Raw genomic sequence first — 22,667 nt, 5'->3', positions numbered from 1 at the left:
GGCGAGGTTGCATATACGCCACTCTACCATCGTTGCTCCGATAGTGCAGCTCCCACGAGCCACCCAATCGCCTTCTTCCCTCCAACAACACAACAAATATTCTCCAGTCGCAAGACCGTTCTTCACGTTCATGAACCAGATAACCAACAAACCATTTGTATTTCAATTTTGCGTTGAAAGTCTCCATTGCTATTACATCCGCAGAGCGTTGTCACGGCCCGAAACGTTCCACAAGCCGGACGCCACATCCACTTGACAAGCTGAGTCCCGTCTCTGATTCGTCACGATCTGTGTCGCTGCCACATCAGGTTAGCAAAGAACCAAGGGCCACCTCTACCTGTCTCACAGATATCGCACCATGATTACGTGGGTATACAGTGCCACCGCTATTACCATCCACATATGATGAGCGAGGATGGAGGTTCTAGTAGTTGACAAAATATTCAATACTTCTGTGTCCTGCCTCCACTGGAAACTTGAAGTAAACATCTGGGAGTAAATACGATTAACCTATACAAATATGTGCCGATGAAATCTTACTACCTGCGGAAGGAGGGTGCATTATCTTGTGCGACAAGGTGGTGATAGGGCTAATGCTTCCGCAACCCACCATGGGGTGATGTGTCTTTGCGCAACGGTGTACACATCAACCAACCCCTCACCAATCCATCAACGTCGAGAGTTCTCCAGGGCCTCTCTCAATTTTCAAAGAGGAACTTTTGGTGTGAGACAAGTGTATTCGTCGTCTATACCGACAAGCGGGAACAAGCCGGCAATCCACTGGCGAACGACGCAAGAAAAGAAACTTGACTGCTTAATGCACACGCAAAGCCGCCTCCTCTGCTCATCCGCATAACATAGCTCCCTCTACCGGGCATGACAAATCCTCTGCTTCTCTCACGAACCTAGTAGCTATTGTATATACAAGCGAATGTGTATATATATATGTCGTAGAAGTAAGAGCAAATCGAGAAGAATGGAAAGAAAATCGGGTATCGCTTTCATTTCTTCGTTCCCAAGACACATCAATCCCTCTGCTCCGAGTTTGCGTTCCTCACTTCCGTCGCATGAGAGAGAGAGATCAAACAAGCCGCCCGAAAACGAAAAAAACGAAGAAAATGGAGAAGAGCGAGAAAAAAAAAAAAGGACGGAAGACTCATCCAAATCTACAACAGCCCCGGCGTGCTCACAGCCTCCTGCTCCCTCTTGATGCGATACAGGGCCAGCTTCGCGAAGCGGCCGAGGCTGGCCCAGAAGTGGCGGCCCGCCGGGTGGTCCATGACCTTCTCGAGCAGCGCGACGACGGCCTGGCGCACGTCCTGGCGCGGGTGGAACAGGCCCAGCGAGAGGTGGAAGAGGCCGCTGTTGGACTCGGGCGTGACGCTGAGCAGCTGCAGGATCGTGTCGTATTGGCGCTGCGCAGCGGCCGAGATGGGCGAGAGCCGGCGGTCGGGCGCGAGCGGGGGCGCGTTGGCCGTTGGGCTGACCGGACTGCCGCCGCCGCTGGCGGCGTCGTCGTCATCGTTCGCCGAGACGTCCTTGTCGCCTTTTCCGTTCAGGATGGCGGCGATGCTGGTGTCCTTGTTGCTGGCGTCTTCCTTTTCGTCGCTCGGCTTGGGCTTGCCGGCCTCCTCGACCGCGCGGGCGAGGGCGAGGTAGACGCCGGCGCTCTGCTCGTGCGTCAGGCGTGTCGCGCGCAGGCGGTCGTGCAGCCAGAGCAGGTCGAGGTGGCGGATGGGCTGGCGCTCCCACATGCGCGCCAGGTCCTGGACGTAGCTGTAGTAGGAGCGCGTGTTGCGCCAGCCCTCCACCCGGTGCACGTTGGCGCCCAGCTCCCGCAGCCGCTCGGCCTCGGTGGCCCACACGTAGCCGTGGCCCTTGATGTTGGCGTCGACGGGCGAGAACTCGGCCTCTGGCGACGTGGGCGACAGCGCCGAAGCGGCGGATTGCGCGCCGATGTGCAGGGCGGAGGCGCCGTAGACCGTCTCTTCGGACGCCGCTGCGAGCCGGGTGAATTTCAGCACCCAGTCGCGGAACCGCGATCGAATTGCCCCTTCGCCGAGACGGTTGGAGATGGCGCCAAGGATGGCTTCCATGAATTGCGTGTCTCCCGTGGGGTCGATGTCCTTTCCGTTGGTGCTGGGCATGTTCATGCTGAGGTTGGCGTTCAGTCCCTGACCCAGAGCACTTGCAAGCCCGGGGGGCAGCATAGCTTGCTGTTGTTGGAAGTAGAGTAGCCCGTCTGTTACCCCTGCGCCCTCAATCCTGTGAGAGATTTTCATCCGACCTGCAGGCAAGTCGCAGAGCACATCCCACCACTCCGGCTTGTGTGCGAACGCAGGATTGGTGACGCCGGCAATAAACCCGGGAACTTGGATCAAGTCATCGATTTTAGTCAGATCAGTATAAGGAAATGCGTGGCGAGTGAAGCCTCGCAGCACGCCTCCGGATGCTAGTGCACACGCTGCAAGGACGGCTTCAGCAACTTCTCCAGACGGCCGATTATGACCAAGGAAGACGATGCGTTTTTGGGTCAGCAAAGCATTGACTAGCACAATGATCGGATGTGTATAGGCTCCGGAAGTCGTGAGATGCGGATGCAGCGTGAACGGCTGCGGAGAAGCTGCGTGTGGTGTGGAGAACGTCTGGATGAGCTTGATGAGGGAGAAATCTCCAACGGTCTCTGGCTGAATAGCAGTCGGGACCTTGATGGGCACCGGGACTCCATTGTACATCACACGAGACTCAAACTCGTGCGTGTCTCTTGGAAGAGTGTATCTGTTGGCAGGCGCCCGAGTCGGAGACCCTGAAGTTGTCTTGGACAGTGCTAGTTGGGTGTCCTCCATGTCTTCGATCTGCCTTTGGGCAACCATTTGCTCGAACTTCTCGATGAACATATCGGGTGCTGTAGAGGCCTGGAGAATATTGCGTTCGAGGAAAGACAGTCTTGGTAATAGCGAGAGATCCATGGAATTGAGCGAATCATACAGAGATGCGAGTGTCTCTGGCTCGGGGTTGCGGAAGTACTCCTCGATAGCAAGCAGCAGTAAAGGCTGAGAGCGAATGAGCGTGCTGGGCTTTGATATCGGGAAACGGAAGACATTGTTACCTTGTAAATGTGCAGGAAACTGTGTCTTGTGCAGATTGCCATTGCTTTGCAGACAGCACCTCTGTTACTGCGTCAACAACGGCCTTTGATACTCACCGCGGCGGTACATACCTTTTCACTGTATTGTCTTGCTTGGTATTCACTAAGTTAAGCACATATATTAAAGGCGGCCCCTCGAAACCCTCATCGTCACTCTCTTCCGAGTCCTCCGAGTCGAGGTCGTCGTCATCGTCCTCTTCCTCCTCCTCGGAGGCAGTGCCATTCTCTCCGTTGGCGGCGCCGTTGGCCGCCTTCTTCGCCTTTCGCTCACTGCGCAAACGCCTGCGCTCTCGCCGCTCCTCTTTGGCCTCCTCCTCGGCCTCGGTGTCCTTGTGCAAGAAAAATATGGTCCAGTCCTGGCTGCGGACGTGGGCCTGATCCGGAAGCATCAGGTCTGCCAGCATATGCTCGTCGCCGCTGATTGGACCGGGGTACTGGTGCTCCATGATACTCCCCCGGTCGATATCGAAGCTCGCGACCAGAATGTACTCGACATGGTTCTCACGCGAATTCGAGGGGTATTGCGAGCGCAGAGGGCGACCCATTCGGCTTGGCGAGCGAGGTCTGAAGTTGCGCGACGAGGCAGAGGGGCTGTAATCGCGGGGGATCAGAGCCGGCGCAGGCGAGCGCGAGGGGCGCGAGAGCGTGGACGGGGAGCGGGAGGGCGGGAAACTGGAGAGAGACGACTGGCGATGCGACTTGGTGGTGGCAGCAGGGGAGATGGTCGTGGAAGAAGAAGGCGGTGGAGGCCGCGCGACCTGCACGGAGGCCATGGTGGAAGGGGCCAGGAGAGCTCTGATGTGAAGTGGACCAGGGGTCGGTGGGGGTGATTTGACTCGTGCGGGGCAGGCCTTGCGCGCGGATGCTACGACGACGCGGTGCAGCGGGCGACTGAGCAGAATCCACAGTTCACTTTATCCCGGCAGCCATTGATAGAGACGATGAGAGTTTTGCGAGCCCAGCTGCAGCCGACCGCGCCGCATGTAGCGCGGCAGGGCTGCGACTAGACGGGCGAGCCCCTGGTCGAAGGACTCGCTAATTCCCGCGCGGGTCCCCCAAGGCCCCAAGGCCACGCCTGGCGCGTTGCTCCACCGACACGCCGACAGCGCCCGAACCGGCTCAGCATCAACACGCGCGTCATCGAACTGCCTGTGCCTGTGTAACTCCGCCTGCACCGACGACGGTCACCGCCATCCACCACCGCCCTGCACACCGCGCTCCGATCCTCACGCTCCGAACATGGTAAGAAGCTCATTTGCACGCCTCTACGCTGCTCTGACTGATCCGCTATTAGTCGTCCGCACCCGGCCCTCCCAGCCCGCTCAGAACGTCGAATCTCTTTGCAAACGCCAACCGCGCCTCTCCGTTCCGTCGCTCAGGCTCGAGACTCGACACAACCTCCCCGTCCGCTCTGCGTAGCTCGCCTTTCGCGTCGCCCTCAAAGCCCGCAGACATTCGTCCGACCACACCCTCGCGCCTATCACCTGCGAAGGAACGCGACAGCCCTTTCCGCCGGTCAACGTCCTCTGTTAATGGCGACGCAGAGGGCGTCAACGCCGACGAGTCAGGCGATGGATCCGCAGCGGGGACTTCTGACAGACCTAGCCTGGGTAGCCCGTTCTTAACAACTCGCAAGACCACCTTGAGCCCGGATCCCCCAGCCTCGCCAACCCGCCCTTCCGTCCAACGCAACATTACCATGACTACGGATACGAGTACCGTTAAACCTCCCCCATCCCCGCCTGTTCAGCGCCGACCACAACGGCCACCACCTGCGGCCAGAGCCGCTTCGTTGCTCGGTAGCAGCGACCCTCTCGCCCACCTTCCTCCGGCCTTGCTGCACAGCATGCGTGAATCGTTCAGTGTGCTCGATCGCGACAACAAAGGGACCATCAGCGCTCCAGACGTTCAGGACGCCCTCTCCCAGGTTGGGCTCGACAATGGACCGGCTTCGATCACTCCATACTTTGAAGGACAGTCCCAGTCGCTGAATCTCTCCGCATACCTCAACATGATGGCGTCCCTACTTGCACCCTTGAGCAGGGAGCGAGAGCTTCTTTCAGCTTTCGAAGCTTTCGATGACCAGGATGATGGCCAGATTGACGTTTCGGAGTTGAGGGACGCATTGATGAACACAGCGCCGGAGCCAGGTCAGGAGAGGCTCACGGAATTGGAGATCGAGAGAGTTGTTGAAGGCTTCAGAGGTCGCAGAGCTTTGGGAAAGAAGGGCAAAGGTGGCTTGGGCCGTGGGGATGTGTTTCGTTACAAGGAATTTGTCGGTAGTGTCTGTGGCGGTTCATCGGCAAAGGATGCCAATGAAGAAGCGGCTGCGGCATAGTGCATTTCTTACGGCTTTGGTACGAGCATTTTGGCGTTGGGTCGGCGAAGCGGGTGTCTGTCGGGTGCATTGGTATAATCATGGCTAGAAATCTCAAGGACATTCTGGAACGAGCCCAATTGAGTTGATTTAGACTGCGAATACTAACTCTAGGAGCGCGAGCAAACTGGCCACGACAAGTAAGCTAATTTATCAACTGTCCCTTGCATAGGGAGTCTTGTGTGCCAGACTCTGGAGTCCAGCAGTATCTACGAGTTTCCCGGTGCGAAAGGCGCTGGATGGGCAATCGGCTTGCTTTAGAACGAACCATCATTCCAGTTGCAAGTTTAGAGTACAAGGTGCTATTGCAGCATCCCGCGCAAATAGCCATGCCGAGATTCACCCAGACAAGTGCAGTCGCGCGCACAGTGTGGCGTTCGCAGATTGTTTACGTGTTGTAGGTGCAGGTGCAAACCGTAGTTTAACCCGTCGCTCTTCCCTCTTCCCTCCACCACCCGCCCCAGCGCCGCCACGCTGCTCGCGCCTGGACACAACCGGACAACGATGATCTCCAAAGGGGATCCACCAACAGCCACCCTGCCGCAAGACGTAGAAATGGCGTCTGATGGCGCATCGAGCGACTCCTCGCTCAGCGACTACGTAAGTTCCTACCTTTCCGTGCTTGTGATCACTGCGCTGATGGCCTGCAAGATGGACGTTGACTCACCTACGCCCTCCACTGACGGCAACGCGCCGACCGGCTCTCCCGTAGCCGCGAATACCCAAGTCTGTATTCCCAAAACCCTTTTCGCCGGTAAAACTTATTACGCGACCAGGCCAACCACCGCGATATCCCCAATGCTGTCGTGAACAACAAACCGCAGAAGCCACCGGTGCCTGCCTGGCTGACCGACCCCGCTGGGAGAGCGGAGATCACGATCACTCCGAGTGTTGACAATCCCAAGGTAAGTCTCTGTGATCTCCCACACCCAGGTAGTTTCGCGTACCTCAATAACACCTAGGAGGAGGAGACTGTTTGCGTTCACTACTGCACCCTTACACATGTCGAACTCATTGGGTTGATGCACATAAAGCGAAACGACCCGGCTAGTTACTACCACAGGAAGACCGTAGCAATCCTGAATGAGCTTGGACAGTTCAAGGCACCGCATCCTGCTGTAGCGCGCCGTCAACAACAACAAGTCGATGATCTCTTGGAGGCGCAATCCACTGGTCCGCCTTCCGGTCCTGCGCGCGACGCGTGCACTACCGGCAATAGTGATTCCCAGAAGGCGCAAGGAAGCCCTCAAGGCAGCGGCAGGGGCGATGTAAACGCTAGCACTCCCCAGAACGAGCAGCCGGCTCCGTCTGATAATGCTACCAACCTAGCCCAGACGACACAGACTCCTCAACAGTCTCAGCAGAGCAAGACCATTTACGTCGTTCTTATCCAGTACCAGCCCTTGGTGGAGTATGGAGGATCGGAATTTGAGTTCGGCATACAGGACCAGCACGCTAAAATTGACGGATTCTCTACCGTTAATCATTATACGAAAGCCTTCCGACTCCCTGGCGACGCAAAGACCTACGCTCTCAACTTGTTCACGCAACGTGTTACTCTGGACTATCGCTACGTGATGCAGAAGGCGTGGGAGGACCTGAGTCTCGAAGAGATCCGTGCATACGGCGTCACTGAGGACGGCCCTTCACCGCACATCCGCGGCTTCAGGATGTCGTCGACCAGCGACCCCTGCTACTGGCAAGTCCGCTTCGGCTGTGACGAGGAGTTCTGTCGCATTTCGGTCCTCCCGGTCAAAGCGAATGATCCAAAGTTGAAGGATCTGCCATTCGTTGAGGCTGGACAACCTCATGGCTGGATTCCGACCTCGCTGGAGCCGCCGAAGCGTCCTGCGGAGACGCCAGCTGATGCAGAGATGGCAGAGGACGCCGATGGTATCACGTCTACGGAGGCGACATCCAATATGGAGAAGTCGGACCCAGCTGAGAGCACCGCTTCTACGGAAACCGCTCCTACGGAGACATCTCTACCGAGCGAGGGCTGAGTGAGCTGTTGGTTACGGGTAACATAGGCTTGAGCGAGACCCGACGGGATTGGTGAACAGTTCTAGGAATGCGATCGATTGGCGAGGCAGAGCAAGCAAAGAGGACAGTTGGTCTAGCTGTACGGTTACATACGGCTTTGATAGGCAATGAACGGGATTGGATGAGAAAGGCCCCCCTGAAAAGTGAGCGAAGCATAGTCTACCGTACGTTCTAGATGGTCACCAGACAGGCGGTGATCTGATCGTCTTTACCCCGGATGTTGTACGGGAGATTGCCACCTGGAGGTTGACGGAATTGCAGATGACGACACGAATCGAGTGGAGTGCCTACGGTGTCGACGATGCGGGCTGGTCGCTGGAGCATGGCAGGCAAAGCCGGGAATGTGGTAATAGATATGCTCGCTTCGTGTCCCAAAGCCAGCATGGGCTCCGTCGGACGTGGCCGGCACGGGTAGCCGTGTATTATTAAAAGACTACGCTGATGGACAAGACGACGAAAAGGGTAATAGGCGCTTTAGAACGGCAACATGATTGGCCAGGAGCGCACTGAGCCAATATTTGCGAAGGATCGACATGGGCTCGGGTGCAATACACGTTGATTGTGTTGTGGCGGAGACGGCAAGGAGAGTGGTAAGAGCGTGGAGCGTCCACCCCGTGAGTGCTGGCGTCACCGATCAGCGGCTCCTTACTGCCATCGCAGTCAGCAGGCGCAGCGCGAGGCACGACCAGGGGTCATCCTGCGCAGGGTGGAGCGGCTGTCGTCGAGCGCAGGCTGTGGCGCTGGGCGGCGGTGAGTGGCGTGGCAGGGCCTCGTGACAGTCGCTGGCGTCAGGTAAAACAGGGCGTGACTTGAGCGCCGGCTGCGAGAGGCCGCGAAATGACGAAGATAAAGCTCCGTCTCACGTGCCGCGGCTAAGGTGGGACCAGGCCGGCCGTGGAGGCTGCAAGCCCCGCGCTGATGCCCCCTCCCGCCGCCGTCGGCATGCAGCTCGCAGATACTCCGTATCAGCACAGCTACACTACAGAGGTACCGCCTCAACAACTCACTTGCCCCGCTCTCAACGCTCTCCGCACCATAAACGCCGCGCCTGAAGCTCTCCACGCCTTCTGCGCGCTTCATGCCCCCTCCTGTCTTTGCATAACCGGCCGAATCGCACTCGGACTTCGCCGGTACCCCAGCATTCCCGCCCGCCGACCCGCTCCGCCGTGCCAGCCAGACCCGGCGCGTATCGCAACCAGCGCCCCGTGAGACGCGACAAGACACACTCGCCCTCCTTGCACCGAGAGCAGCCCCGGCACGCGGAAAAGCGAGCACAAGGCCTGATCACGGGCGAGTTACACGCCGCAACCGTCCATTGTCTCAGGCTCCTCCGGTGACGGCTCCCCCGCCACGCAACCGCGCCGCGTCCAAGCTCGGGCACACTGCAACAACACAGCAGCGAGCAGCCAGACGACGCCGCTCGCTATCCACTCCCAAATCGACTACCGCGCTCGCGCCCCCGCTCTCCCGCACGCATCCGTCGAAGCTCATTTCATGCCCTCATCGCCTGATAACGCGGCAGCCCTTACGAACCCCCAGCCCGGCATTGGATACCTATACCAACAGCACAGCCGCAACCGATCGCGAGGCGTCGACAACGTGCAGACGCGCGGGCGGAATATATCGCGATATGAATTTGGAAGAAGAGACCGCTATGGGGAGCGCGTTACGCGTATCTTCCCCAGAGAGATGTGAGTCACCCCAGAGGAGTCGAGAGTGAGGGGCTACGTGGTGGACGTTTCGGGTGCCTGCGGCTCCACGACAAACGCCAAAGAGCCATCATGCTGGTTGACAGCAACCCTGAGCCATGGCGGGTGTCGGATCAAAGCCGCCCAAATGAAATGGCGAGAGCATGCGCGAGCGTGGCCGATAGACCTACCACTTCACCGCTCCGCCTACAGCCTTTCCTCCCCAGCTCTAGTCCTTTGTTAACGTCATGTCCGACAGAGCAAAGTCTCCGCAGTCCGCAACGCGATACCAGGCTTCCCCTAATCCAGCCACCTCGCCCCTCATTTCCGCCTTTGGCACTACCACGACCACCGCCGCACACTATACCAGCGAGTGGACAAAGTCCTTGCCATTCTTTGCTGGACAAGCCCCACCAAATGGAAGGAGCTTGAGCGGCTCTCCCGGACAAAACTTCGGTATCTCCAACTCACCACCTACCATCGGTGGCAGGCCGATGAGCCACCCGAATCACTATGCCAGTTTTGGCGGCAGGCTAGGCGTCTCACCACGCCAGTCGCCGCCCCGAGATCGTCGTGCCTCCATGTTCTCGCAGGTTTCGCAGCAGCCGCCGCTCCCACACCAGCCGCAGTCGCATTTCTATGGCCTTCCTGATGTCGACTTCGGCCTGGATGCCCCACAGGGTGAGATGATACCTGGAGCCAACGGCTACTTCTGTGGCTTTGATACGCTCGATGCGGCTGGAGACAAACCATCATCACGTCTGGGGCAGAATGCTCTCCTGGTGGGTTATGAGGGTGGTCTTGATGTCCTTGATGTCAGAGCATCGCACATGAACGTCTTGGGAAGGGTGGAAGGCCTACGTGGTGCGGTTATTGGTGCGAAGATAGTGCAGTGGTCTGGCGGAACAGATCCTTGTGCAGACGATCGTCCGCTGGTTGCACTTGTCATTCACGGTCCACTCTTGGATGGTGTAAAGGATACCCGTCACTCAAGTGGCTCTTCTTCCGGCGCCTGCACCGATGAGAACGAGGGCTCGTCGAGCCCGCCTACTCGTCCAGCCTCCGCTTTGGGCGATTCCAACCTCGCAGACGTGACCCATTATCAGACGACTGTTGAGATATGGTCACTGAAAAAAGGCACGCATGTCGCAACGTTGTACAAGGCCCCACCAGTGCCCCTCACCACGCCATTGGACAGCCCTGTCTTCCAGCCCCCGCCTCCAGTAGGTGATCTGCGGATCGACGCCAAGGGTAAGTTCGTAGTGGTCGCCTCAGGATGCAGCGGTGAAGTATTCGTATTCTCCCCGAAGCAGGAAGAAGCCCACCCGGAGTCGTTCAGGTGCATCGGAAAGGTCTGGACGACAGTTCAGGTTCGCGAGCATACCCCAACTCCCAGCTCAGCAAGCTCGACGGAGTTGAACAGCCTTGAGGGCGATAGCGTGGCTTCCTTCGGCAACCCTCTATTCACGCTCAGTGAGCGCTGGATCGCCGTCGTGCCTCCGGGATCATCTTCATTGTATTCCCTCAATGGCGCCACACTGCTGTCACCCTCACAACCAAAGCCTCCCGGGATGAGCACTCACGCACCACCTCCACCACCTTCTGCCAACTGTCAAGTCGATGCTCCTGAAGATAGTTTCTTCAAGAATGCCTCACGGGAGGTGGCGCAGCAAGCTATGAAAGGCATGCAGTGGGCTGCCAGTACCGGCATGCAGGCGTGGAAGAGTTACTGGAGCAACAAGCCGAGCGAGCAACATCCGAATGGTACCATGCCGGTCGACAATCAAGGGCAACCATACTTCCCACCTACTCATGGGCATAATCAGAGCTCTCCGCAATCCAGCAACGAGCCGTCTTTGGTCTCCATCTTCGACATGCAAAAGATGGCGGAAACCGAGTCTCCGAAGAACCGAAGCACACTGCAGCCGCTCACTACTTTTACGGCACCGCTTGGCTGCAGCTTCTTGTCCTTTTCACCCAGTGGCCTTATGTTGATGACTTTCAGCAAGAAGGGAGACAACCAGTTTGTCTGGGACTTGAACTGCATGCACCACACCAGCTCTCGTGGCACACGTGGAAACAGGTCCTCGCAATCGCATGTGCGGCAAGTCGCAAAGTTCACGCGGATGACCATCGCTAACATCGTTGATGTTGCGTGGTCTGCTCCTGATGCCCGTCGGCTTGCAATTCTGACGGACAAAGGAACCGTGCACATGTATCCGATGCCGGCGTCTGCATTCCAGTGGCCGCCGCCAAGGCGCGTCCGCAAACCGAATGAGCAGCCGAAGAAAGAACCAGCGGAAGAACAGCCAGCGAAAGGAAGTGGCATCATCGGCTCGGCTGCTCAAAACATTACTGGCAAAGCCAAACCCTTCTTCAGCTCCGTCCGCAACCGTGGTGGCAGTGTGGGGTCCGGCTTTAGCTTGAGCAACCTCAGTATGACTCCCGCTGCAGGTGCCAAGGGCGGAAAAGCCGTCGCCGCTGGCATCGGGAAGTCAATCGGTGGCGCTGCCAGCAATCTCAAGCATGCGAGCGACAACAAGCTTCAGTTGCCTCTGTTGATCAATGGCGTTAGCCCATCTTCCGTGGTTTGGCTCATCAACCCGAAGTACCGTGATCCTCGCATCGCACTTGTTTCTGGTGGCGTTTTGACCATTCACAAGGTCAAATTCCAGGAGGTTCGCAGCAAGAATGGCCGGCCCCAGACACGCATCACCAAACAGAAGCTCGTCGAGTACAGCCTGAACCCGATCAGAGACAGTGGAATCGCACCTGCTACGTTGGCGTATCTCACCTCGAAGCCAGGTGAAGAGCCTGCGCCGCCTCCTGGCACTGAAAGGTCTGGAGAGTCTTACTGGACCCCCAAGGCTCCTGCCGTTGGTACGACTAAGGCAAAGGGTATGATGGCTCATCCACTGGCGACTGCAGAGATTGAGACCAATACACCGTATCAGCCTTTCCATACCGACAGACGGATCGACCTGTTCATCAACGATGATGTCCCTGTCCAGGAGCATGTTGAGGACGAAGTGGAGCAGCAAGAGCAGGAGGTGTCGGTTGTCCAGGCGGTTCATCACGTCGACGACTGCAGCGTCTGGGCCTTTGGAACCGACATTCCCTCTGTCAAGGTCACTCTCCCGTCCTCGCATGCTTATGACGATGATCCCCTCTCCGACGACCTCCTCGGCCTTGACATCAACGGAAATGGCCCGGGCCCAGGTGGTGCTGCCGGCATGGTGAGCGACTTCGCCCTGCGTGAGGGTGACGAGGAGATCGAACAGGTCGTCGTGACTACCAGGCGCCGCCGCCTCAAGCGCAAGGAAATCGATGAGGAGACCGAGCCTGACGAAGGCTTTTTCGAAGACGACTGCGAGGTTTGGGACTTCGCTGGCGATAGGGTGTAGATGTACGATTCGGTGCCATATGGCGTCGGTTTCCAGACCATCTCCGCTCCACCTGCTCGTCTTCCCTCTTCCCTTAGCCGCTCTATTTTGCATATTGATGCACACAATCATCTTGGAGTACGCCTTTTCGTTTTTTTTTTGTTAATGGGATGAACCGTGATTTTACAAGCGGAGGAGACGATGCATCGGATACCACAGATACTCACAGAGACCACAATTGCTTTGGTTCAGCCCAGCAGCCTCATTTTCTCCCCCCACCCTCCACTTTTCTTTTCAGCAAACCCAGTAAAGTACATACAAACCACCACCACACCTCACTGCATTCATCTCACTGTCGCCGGCGTTTGTGTATAGATCGGACGGCTATCGGGGGATTCGTTTCTCATTTTTCTCATTTTGCTTGTTTCGCTTCTGGGATTCGCACGTTTGGATGGGAGGGGGCTCTGGCTAGTTGCTCTGCAGGGTGATTTTTTCTCGTCCTTTCTCGGGGGGAGGCTACAGCTATCAGCATGTCTGGAGCTGTGAGAGATTTTTTTCCTTCCCTTTGGCTTCGCTCTCTTTCGCCGCCCATCCGTGGCGGTGGGGTTTAGCGTCGGCTGGGGAGGAGAGATAATCTCGTACTGATGATCATGGCTGGCCTTTTTCTTTTTTTTTTCTCTTGAGCCTGGATGGATGAAGCGTAATTGGTTGTTGGGTTCGACGGGTCTGGGACGTGAGGCCGGGACTGGGGAGGACACGGAATACATAAACTTTGATAAAAATCATACTCGGATGAGTTTTTTGTTTTGGATGTGTCTTCTTTTCTCCTTTCCTTGTCGTGCTGGCGGGACGGTGGTGGTGGTTGAGTGAGTTTTGTTTTGTGTGACGCGTTGGCGCGCTTAAGTGGGTTGCGGGAGATTTGAACCTGTTGTGTTCCGTCAAGGACACAAATGTATGTACTACAGCTGTTCGCCCGTCCTCATCGTCCAGAATGTGTACTGTACATGCTTGCATGGAGTCTCAGCCAGAAACCCTGCGATACTTTGGAACACTGTCAGCCACCAAGATACAGCGATGTGTGGTACGTTCAAAGATGATCAGAGTGATTGGCGCAATGCCTGGACTCGAAGCGATTTTACAAGTACGACGTACCCTTCTCAAGATTGGATGTTCCTGATAGGCACATGGAATGGTTAAGAACAAGAGCTCACTTGGCTGCTTTTTTCTTTTTCTGGATGAGGGGCTGTCAACGGTCGACCTGGTCTTATCCATTCGCTGCGGTCGAGCAAGTCAGGGCAATCTGAAGAGCCTAACGGCTGAACGACCGCGACGGAAAAGTTAAAAGCCCGCGCCACCTTGGCCGTCGACCCTTCATTGCTGACGGTTGCGAAGTTTATGTTAGCTGGGTGTATGAGCTGCTTCTTGAAGACTTGGGGAATTGGCAAAGCACGATATTTTCGCCCGCTCAAAGAGCTCGTCTGTTGGCGATGCTATCCCGAATGCGGGAGTGGTGTAGGTCGTTGCTCCGAAAAGGCTTCATCCGCTGACCTGCCATGGTCCCGGTGCTACTCAACCGAAGGGGGTTCCAGCGGTGGTCGCTGGAATCCTCGTACCTGGGGCTGAATTGGTGTTCCAGCTGTGTGGGTGCTGGGCTCGCGAATCGTGGATGGCGCCGCATGAGTGTTGTGACATTCACTGAAAAGGGATGGCAAACTCCCATGTTTATACGGTTTGTAGGGGGAGTATAACAAATGAGTGCAGTGTAAGACCCAGTGATGAGTATCGCCTCTATACCCTGTGCGAGAGCGTGCTTTGAGTGAGGGAGGCTGGGCTGCGATTATTCGACGATGACGCGATCTGGAGCTGGCACCTCATCTACCACGACAGGATGGAGAAGGGAGGTTCATAGCATGATGTGTCTGTGTGTACCCGAGGTCTGGGGAGGAGGGGGAGTTGGGAATACGAAAGGGTTGCGTCAGTGGCTGGGCCCATATATTTCCCTGCTGTTTTTGGCGTACAGGTTACATTCCCCAAATCGCTCGCCGCGACCATGAGCAGCGTATTCCTCGTTAAGCGATGAGGGATCGTGATTTGGACCGTTGATTTTGCTGTGCGGCTGAACTGTCACTGACACAAGGTGTGCATGCTGATCATGCCAACGAACTCTCATTCAATGTTCATGCCAGCCCTCCTTTGCCCTTAGAAAGTCCTAGCGTTGCGGAACGCTGTAGCGGATAAGATCACGCCTTACAGCAAGCACGGTTTCGCTTTTTGCGTTTGAGATTAACCATGGTGATGAAGGTGGTGATGGCATCTTTGAAGTAGCATCCTCCTCTTCTTAGAGGAGCGACCTAGATCTGTTGAGAGGGAACAAGGCGGTATTAGCCTACAGGATGAGGATTTGCTCGTGCAGTATTCGGCGCATTTCTTCTCCGACATTGGTATCTCTCCTGGCGATCCACGCCAATAGTTCGACTTCACTTGACGCTGCGGACGAAGGGAAACGTCCTTGCAACCGATGAGACCCCTGAGTCGCCATCAAAGCACCCTCCCCTCTAATCAATGATAGCGACGATGATACAGCAAGGACGGCTGACAGATAGAGCCATCTTGTCCATGACTGAAGTCTGCAACTTGTGGCGCACGAAGCGGCACGTCCCCGTCCCAATAAGGAAAGATGCCTGACTCTTTCCCTCCTTCTTTCGACACGCGTATGCCATGACTGACTCTTGGATACGAGCACATCGGACGATCATGATGCCCAGGGCTGCCAACGTCCACGCCTCCCCCAACTCTGTGGCTGGTGCACGGGCAATGTGGCGACGCGTTCTGTAGGGAATGTTGGATATGCAGAGGCTATTCCCGACGACGGTGGTGTGACTTTTTGCTGTAACCGATGGGCATGCACTGGTGAAGTGGCTGGCTGTCCAGAACTCTTGCGCTCTGAGCCAGTCGTGTTTCAGCAAGCCTCAGCTGGAAGACCATGACGCGCGACAGTGGGAAAAGAATGAAGCGGCGGTGGAGACGGAAGTTGCAGTTCTTGGCTTCGGCATATTGTTATGTTTTTCTGCCGTCCTTGTGCATGGAGGAGTCATACGGCGATTCCCTTTTCTTTTTTTCTTCCTTTGTTGAAGGGTCTTTTGGGCAATCAGACAATTCGCCGTTTCCCCGTCGAATTCGCCCCTTTCCACCTCAGTAGTTGTTACCAGCCCGTCGCAGGGTGCACTGTAGATCCGCTCTTTGCAGCGCAAAGCAGGTATGGCGAGTAAGGGGAGAAACGCCATGTTAGGCATTAACAGCAAGATGTGCGAGGCAGGTCACGCGTGAAGACAGCACAAGCGAAGCGAGAGGGATCTTCCGAGAAGCTGCAAGCGGTTGCTTCTAGAACAGGTGGAGACGCGGACGACATTGCATTAGTGGCGCGTCGAGTGCGGAGCTGAACCACTGATGAGGACGGCAGGGAAGCTTCCGCATGACGACGGTCAGGTGGGGTCCGACTGACGGTACGTAGGGCTGGTCTACCTGATTCCGGGTGAGTGGTTTAGGGTTCTGGTGAAACGATAGAGGTCTTCTGCAGCGAACATTCGACTTGGAAGGCTAGCGAGCCTGGAGGATCAGTGAGTCTTCTGCTGCAAGCCATGGATGTGGGGTGCATGTTTGCCAGTGCGGTGGCGTAGCGTGAACAGTAGGCACATGCGCTGCTCATGCAAGGGAAAGACGCAAGGTGGGGGACTTAATTTGCATAGGGCGCTGCCACTGCTGCACGTAGACACGGCCCGGTCGACTGAGGCGTCTTCCCGTGCAGCACCTCGGCACACATGGACCGGCCCTGACGAAAAGACGTTGGAGGCGGCGGCCAGGGGAAAGACTACCGTGTACTAAGAGGAGTCCACTTCGTTGTGTATACTGGATGGACACCGTGATTGGGCTCGTACGAGATAGGCAGTGGAGAGCGAGACTGTGTGTTACCCAATCGGGCAAAGACAGAAGAGTCGGGTGTTTGGGGATGCGAGGGTCTCCCAGCTAGCTTCCCACAGGGCTTGTGAATGGCGGAAGGGATGCCGTTGGGGGTTTAGCTGGAGACTGTAAGCTTTGCAGCATTTGAAATGTGGCTTGTGGGATGGTTGGCCAGTGTTGGCTGGCGACGCGGTGATGCTGCGGGGGCCGAAGCTGAAGAGAAGATCATCATCCAGCCTGACGACTTTGTTATTATGGGGAAGCGGCTTGTCAGAGGAAGCGACGCGGCCGCTTGCGCTGAAGCAACCCGGCGAAGTTTAGCAATACCGTATAGTGCTGCTCCACATGGTTCGCTGCAAGAACGCTTCATCCGAGCGTCAGGCAGATTAATTGCTTTTTCCCGCAGCACGACATGTTTGCTGTTGCGTTCGACGTGCCCACACCCTTGTCCATGATCAGAGAGGATCGACTGCGTGCCGTCAGTGCGCAAGATTAACGAACACGAGTCAAGATCTCGTCCCCACCCACCTGCCTCAGCGGGGCGTCGCTGCCTCCGAACAGGCACTATCGCCTTCTTGGTCTGGGTCGCGTCGCATGGACTCGTGTCCGTCTTGGCCGCCGTTTTGGCCACGTGCCAGGCGGAAAGCAATTACAACGACAGCAATAATAGGAGAATAGTAGCGGCGAGAGATGGAGTGTAGTTGCAGCGGAGGGTCCAGCACGATGGATGCAACGGCTTCCTTCCCCGTCCAACTCCCGCGCCCCGCGGTGCTCCATCGGCGCTGCTGCATCCAGACTCGTTCTTTCCTCATCTGCGCCCATTCCGCCACCCACCTCTACCCGCCCCACAAGCAAGAGATAAGCGGGCCGTGTCGCTGCACGGCCCGGGCTGCTGCTGTGTGGCTGTCTGACTTCCTGCCATCGCGATCAGATCTTCATCTACCTCTCACCAACTCATCAGGATCCGTCCAAATCTCGGCAGCAAGCAAGCAAGCAAGCCTGTCATGGAACACTGCCCAGCGCGGAACATGCCCGATGTACAAGGATACGCATCTGCGACCATGCTTCGCCATGGAATTTCTGATAAATTGCATCGGCCCCCAGATGGCCGCGAAGATTGCCAGTTCACTCTCTCTGTGACCCGCATGAGTCGCGGGCGAACGGGGCCGCGCGGGACTCCCTCCGGTCCAAGGGAGAGTGAGGAAGGGGTTCCCTGGTCGCGGAAGCTACGGGGAATTGCGGGATCACTGGACCCGGCCGAGGACGAGGAATGCTGATTCGAGCATCTGGCTGCCCGTGCGACTCGTCACGATGTAAGATTGGCAGAGTGGCGACGGGAAGCGGGTGGAAAGGGCCCGAAGCCCTGGGATGTGGCATGTATGGAATATTCGGCAGGATTGCTGTGGTTTAATGATGCGTTCAGACTGCTTGCTTTTGCTGGAAAAGTGCGGAGTAGCGAAGATGGGGCCCAATAATCCTGTTGGATGCGTGGGGACGTGGCACCAACAGCGCATCCTCTTGCTCCCACGACATGAAGAAGAAGAAAAGAAGAGTGGCGAGGGGAGCTTGCCGGCGTGACAGCGACGATAAGCAGTGATGTGTTGGTGGATGCGAGACGGGACGAGATGTGATGGCAACCTCCCAAGAAACCGGGAATGATCGGCAGTTGCAATCCTCCTCGTTGGTACCCTACCAGCCAACAAGCTCACCGGTGACCGGTGGATCGCGACTGCTTCGCCGGAACCGAAGAAAATAAGCAAAGGAACGGCGGGAAGAAGAAAATCTCGGTGCTTCTACTGGCTGATCAACCACCCAAGGGCCCTGAGTCGCTCGTAATCTCGTCTATCTCTCAGTCGTCATCGTCGGGTTTGCTTTTGTTCCCGCTTGCCAATCTTCTGCCTCTTCCCGACCTTCGCTCCGGCGGTAGCGAGCAGCGCTGCAGCCAGCCAGAGGAACCCCCCAGGCGGGGCAGACCCAGCGGATGCCAATTACCCGTCATCGACTGCACCGAGCGGGCAGTAGCTTCGGACCCCACCGCTGGCCCATCTTGCGCACTCTGATCAAAGCATCTCGTACTCCACTCAGCGCAGCGTTGATCTTTCGCCCCTCACTTGTCTGCTTCCAGCCTGTGCAGCACCACCGAAGACAGTTCGCCAGTCCGAGCAGCCAAGCCGCGCGCTTCCGGTCGTGGTCCACGTGGAATCCGAGAAAAGCAAGCTAGCCGGGAAAAGTCTGCGTGGTAGCAGTTTCGGCATATGCACTGCCGAGCACTCTCCCGGCGCGGCAGGAGAAAGAACAAGCAGAAACCAAGCCGACGACGAACGGTGGCGAACCATGCCTTGAGAGCCCAGAGAGAAAAGCCCCTCGCCCTAGCGGGAGGCCAGCCGGCGCCGGCCCTTTTCTTCTTTCATTTTGCAGCGGAAACCGGTCCCTGCCACAGAAGAGACGAAGAGATAGAGAGGGGCCCTGCGCCCACGAGGGGTGGCGGCCGCCGCGCACGCGCTAGATGGAGACCAGAACAAAACCGTACGACAAATGCGCCGAATGAGGGGAGGGGGAGGAGGGCAGCGAGCCAAGACGAGTGCACGCGCAAGCCCAGGTCAGCCAGCCATTTGGTTAGCTAAGGACCCGGCCGGTTAGCCGCCAGCCTCTTTTTCCTTCTTGCCGCGGCTTTCTGTTTGTGATTACCTATTGTATCAATGGTCGGAGCCACACGGCATATTGGCACCCGAGGCTTCTTGTTATCTGGAAGTGTTGACTCGGGTGTGTGTGTAGGTGAAGGCGCAGCATGGCGGAAAGAAAAAGGAGGAACCCTTGGGATCAAGGTCTTCCCCCCTTCTTCACTCCTTAGTGCTTATCCAGGATATATTCTTTCCCTCGTGGGACGCTTTGATCTTTTTTTCTCTTCTCGCCATGGTCAGTGGCGCAGGTACCAAAAACGGCCCGTAAAAGTCGTCGTCCTCCTCTAACAATATTTCATGGTACGGTAGCCACGGTAGTACCCAGGCTTGGTACGGTTGGTAGCGGACGTTGCAAGGTAGTTCCCTGGCGGTCGGAACGGAGCAAAAGTCAGAAAAACGTGCGTTCGTGCCCTGTGCCTGATGCCTATCCTCAATCTGGCCTCGTTTTGCCGGTGAAGCGCGCGCGCGCACATACCCGTAGTTCGTTTGTCCTGCTTTCTCGCCGTGTCCGTGTGTAATTGTGCGCGCCCGGGCGCCTGGACGTTCTGGCTGCTCTTGCTCTCTTCGGGGGCTTGCGGTGACTAGTGCTTCGAACTTCTTCAACCCTGTTGATCAGATCGTCGGGTTGGAAGAGTGCACGTCAGGCGACGGAACTGAAGTTGTTGGTAGCTCATTGAAGAGCTTTTTTGATGTCTTCTACTAGTCTATGTACAACAAACGGCCAACCCTCGGCGCTTGTAGAGTTCTTTGTAGGCTTTTAGTCCTGAAAGATTAGGTATAAAAAGTAATAGGAGGTATCGAGTAGACAAAGGAAAATGGTGAAAAATTACAGAATCAGAGACTCATGCCGCCCGATGTGGTATATCCAACGTGAAGATGAAAGGCCCTTCTTGTATGTCATCAATCCAAGAACTGCGCCGTAGCCCAGGGGAGCCGGATGCAAAGCCCAGCCGCCCGCATGCAATCGTTCATGCGCCATGAAGAAGAAGTATGCGTCTAACCCTCCCTTTTGCTCGCCCTCTATGCGAAGTCGACACCTCTCGCATTCCCCTAGTGATGCGGGTGCATAGTCGAGATTTTCGTCTTGTACACTGCGTTACCGTTGTTCCAAGGGTCTTGCACGAGTTGGCTCTCGTCGTCCACATCTGGTCCGGTTGTAGAGCTGCCCTCGTCCTTTGTGCTGGAGTTGGAGAGTTGGTCCACGTCCTGCATCGGGCCCTTCATGTCGGGGTTTGGCATGCTGCGAATCACGACTTCTTGCGTCTTCTGAATACCGTCGCCTTCGAACTCGAATCTCGAATCCGAACGGCCGTGGCTGCTGGACAGCTCCATGGCCGTGTGCTGCGTGCCCTTGCCGCTGCTGCCATTCGCATACACGAACTCGTGGTGGACGCTGACACCGTTGCCACGCTTGGAGGCGGCAGAGATGGCGATCCTGCGAATGAGATCGGCCATGGTCAACTCGATGTTGAGCTTGACCAGGTAGGCAAGAGGATGGAACTGAATGTAACTGTCTGCGAATCAGCGGGCGTACCAACGCGATTGAGCCAAGGGGATACATACACGAACGAGTTCGGAATCGACATGGCAGCGATAATCATGACGTCCATGAGCAACGAGATGGCAATGATGCGCACGTTGAACTTGAGCAGCGAGCTGTACTTCTGCAGACCGTTGGCGACGAGGTTCTTCCGCACTGATTTGATGAAGTAGGCATTGAGGACGGCGTCCATGACCAGGTAGATGACCTTCTCAACACGATCCCAGACTTCGTTGATGTGAATGTATCTGCCAGCGGTCAGCACTGTTCATAACACAGATAGCGAAGGGCAACATACCTCGGCGAAATCTGCAGACGGGCGGGAATCCAAATGTTGAAAACGCTGATGTTGATGAGAGTGACGATGAAGGCGGTACCAATCATAATGTTTCTCGCTTTGTCCTTGTTCATTGAAATAACGCGGACACGGTTGATAATGACTTGAAGCAGAAGCTGCACCTGGATACACCACCAGAACACTCGTAATGGTCAGTTGGCGAAATATTAGGCATGCAGAGGGAAACTTACGGATGCTCATGTAGAAGACGAAACTAGGGTGGATCAATCGCAACATGAAGATCCAACACTCGGCGCCCATGATCAATGAGACGACGAGCTCCAGCCATATCAGCCAGATGTATGCACTCCGCCACGGGTTGCGAGCTTGCATCGTCTGAGTCCAGCCCTGCCATGCGCAGATACCGCCCCAGATGACGGTCAGGGCGAACACAGCCGTCGCTGCTGCGAAGTCGCCTTTGTTGATCATCTCAGTCTCATAGGTGGGAGAGATGAAGGGCCCGACGGGCCCGGGGAGGGCTTCCCGGCTCCAGTTGATACCCATTTCGAGTGGATTTGTGCGGGCAGAGGAAAGAGGAGGAGCAAAGGAGTGTGAGGAGATGGATGGCAGGGAATGACTGCACAAATGCCAGCGGAGCGAGGACCAGTTGGCAGGTGTGGAGAGCCGGAGACAACCTGGACGGGACTTCGCTGATAGAACGCGAGTCGCAGTGATGCGCAGCGTGGAGCAGATGGCCGGGCTATATCCACGCAGGGCTCAGCATGGGCGTGGGAACGGGAGGTCCTCATGGCGCGGAGGCTTGGGCGAAGCATGGAACGCTAACAGCAGCCGCGTTGGCTTCGACAATTAGCCTTCGGGGCATGATTCATGGGCCAGGCACTGGAGATAGATCCTGGCCAGCCGGGGAGGCTGAAGCGCGGGGACTCGAGCGTCCAGTAGCTAGCGGCGACGACCGGGCACGCCGCAGACGCCCTCGAGCGTGGGCCACGGCCCAAACAGGCGGTCGCCACGAGGCCGGAGCGATCTGCGGATCTTCCATAGGCATGGACGAGGGTCTCCTACTCGCTAGCGGAGCGCGGTGGGAAATCGTGGATGATCATCGGCAGCAAAGGCCTGAAACCAGAGGCCAAAAGGTGCGATTGGGCAGTCCGCCTCAGGGATACGAAGGCCCGATTGCTGCTGGGTAGACGACGGGGCGGCGCGAGGGCGTCGGGCACACGCAAAGCCCGCTGGTGCAGCAGCAGTCGCCGCGGCTGCGCATTGCGGTGCCAACTGCGAGCATGCCGAAATGTCGAGGGCGCCATGTCGCGATGCTGCTGGCATGGGGCGGGCAGGCGTGGAGGGGCGAGGGGTGGAAGGGCCAGGCAGAGGACTCGTTCCCGGGCGGGCGCTGGCCGACCTCAGCGCACAGCCTGGCGTGGCAGAGGTGGAGGGCACACGTGCAGAGATGGACGAGGTGTGGCTGACGGGGTGATGAGTGGACGTCGCTCCGGGCGATCGGATTTGCAGAGCAACGCTCGCCAGCTCGGGCCGGCCTGGCGATCACTGCAGC

The 22,667-nt window shown here is 57.0% G+C and overlaps 5 protein-coding genes across 5 annotated transcripts; 3 read left to right on the top strand and 2 right to left on the bottom strand.

The window, feature by feature from the left end:
• Positions 1 to 1,166: 1,166 nt before the first annotated feature.
• On the bottom strand, positions 1,167 to 3,693 carry SLS55_000833 (uncharacterized protein; the record flags this gene model as incomplete). Its single annotated transcript, XM_066772341.1, has 2 exons — positions 1,167 to 3,153; positions 3,221 to 3,693. The coding sequence occupies 2 exons, from the start codon at positions 3,691 to 3,693 to the stop codon at positions 1,167 to 1,169; spliced, it is 2,460 nt and encodes an 819-aa protein (XP_066637620.1).
• A 1,301-nt stretch (positions 3,694 to 4,994) lies between these two features.
• On the top strand, positions 4,995 to 5,486 carry SLS55_000832 (uncharacterized protein; the record flags this gene model as incomplete). The annotated part of the gene is made up of 1 exon (XM_066772340.1): positions 4,995 to 5,486. One exon carries the CDS (start codon positions 4,995 to 4,997, stop codon positions 5,484 to 5,486), a length of 492 nt encoding a protein of 163 aa, XP_066637619.1.
• Positions 5,487 to 6,080: 594 nt separating this feature from the next.
• SLS55_000831 (uncharacterized protein) lies at positions 6,081 to 7,528 on the top strand (the record flags this gene model as incomplete). Its single annotated transcript, XM_066772339.1, has 4 exons — positions 6,081 to 6,125; positions 6,177 to 6,251; positions 6,302 to 6,430; positions 6,488 to 7,528. 4 exons carry the CDS (start codon positions 6,081 to 6,083, stop codon positions 7,526 to 7,528), a joined length of 1,290 nt encoding a protein of 429 aa, XP_066637618.1.
• Positions 7,529 to 9,504: 1,976 nt separating this feature from the next.
• Positions 9,505 to 12,660, top strand: SLS55_000830 (uncharacterized protein; the record flags this gene model as incomplete). Its single annotated transcript, XM_066772338.1, has 1 exon — positions 9,505 to 12,660. The coding sequence occupies one exon, from the start codon at positions 9,505 to 9,507 to the stop codon at positions 12,658 to 12,660; it is 3,156 nt and encodes a 1,051-aa protein (XP_066637617.1).
• Positions 12,661 to 20,327: 7,667 nt separating this feature from the next.
• SLS55_000829 (uncharacterized protein) lies at positions 20,328 to 21,658 on the bottom strand (the record flags this gene model as incomplete). Its single annotated transcript, XM_066772337.1, has 4 exons — positions 20,328 to 20,787; positions 20,841 to 21,065; positions 21,116 to 21,257; positions 21,346 to 21,658. 4 exons carry the CDS (start codon positions 21,656 to 21,658, stop codon positions 20,328 to 20,330), a joined length of 1,140 nt encoding a protein of 379 aa, XP_066637616.1.
• Between the last annotated feature and the right edge of the window lie 1,009 nt (positions 21,659 to 22,667).

This window comes from Diplodia seriata, assembly GCF_021436955.1.
Source record: "Diplodia seriata strain FDS-637 chromosome Unknown scaffold_1, whole genome shotgun sequence".
Taxonomy (NCBI): domain Eukaryota; kingdom Fungi; phylum Ascomycota; class Dothideomycetes; order Botryosphaeriales; family Botryosphaeriaceae; genus Diplodia; species Diplodia seriata.
Note: the sequence above shows the minus strand (reverse complement) of the source record. Positions and strands in the feature narration are given on the sequence as shown.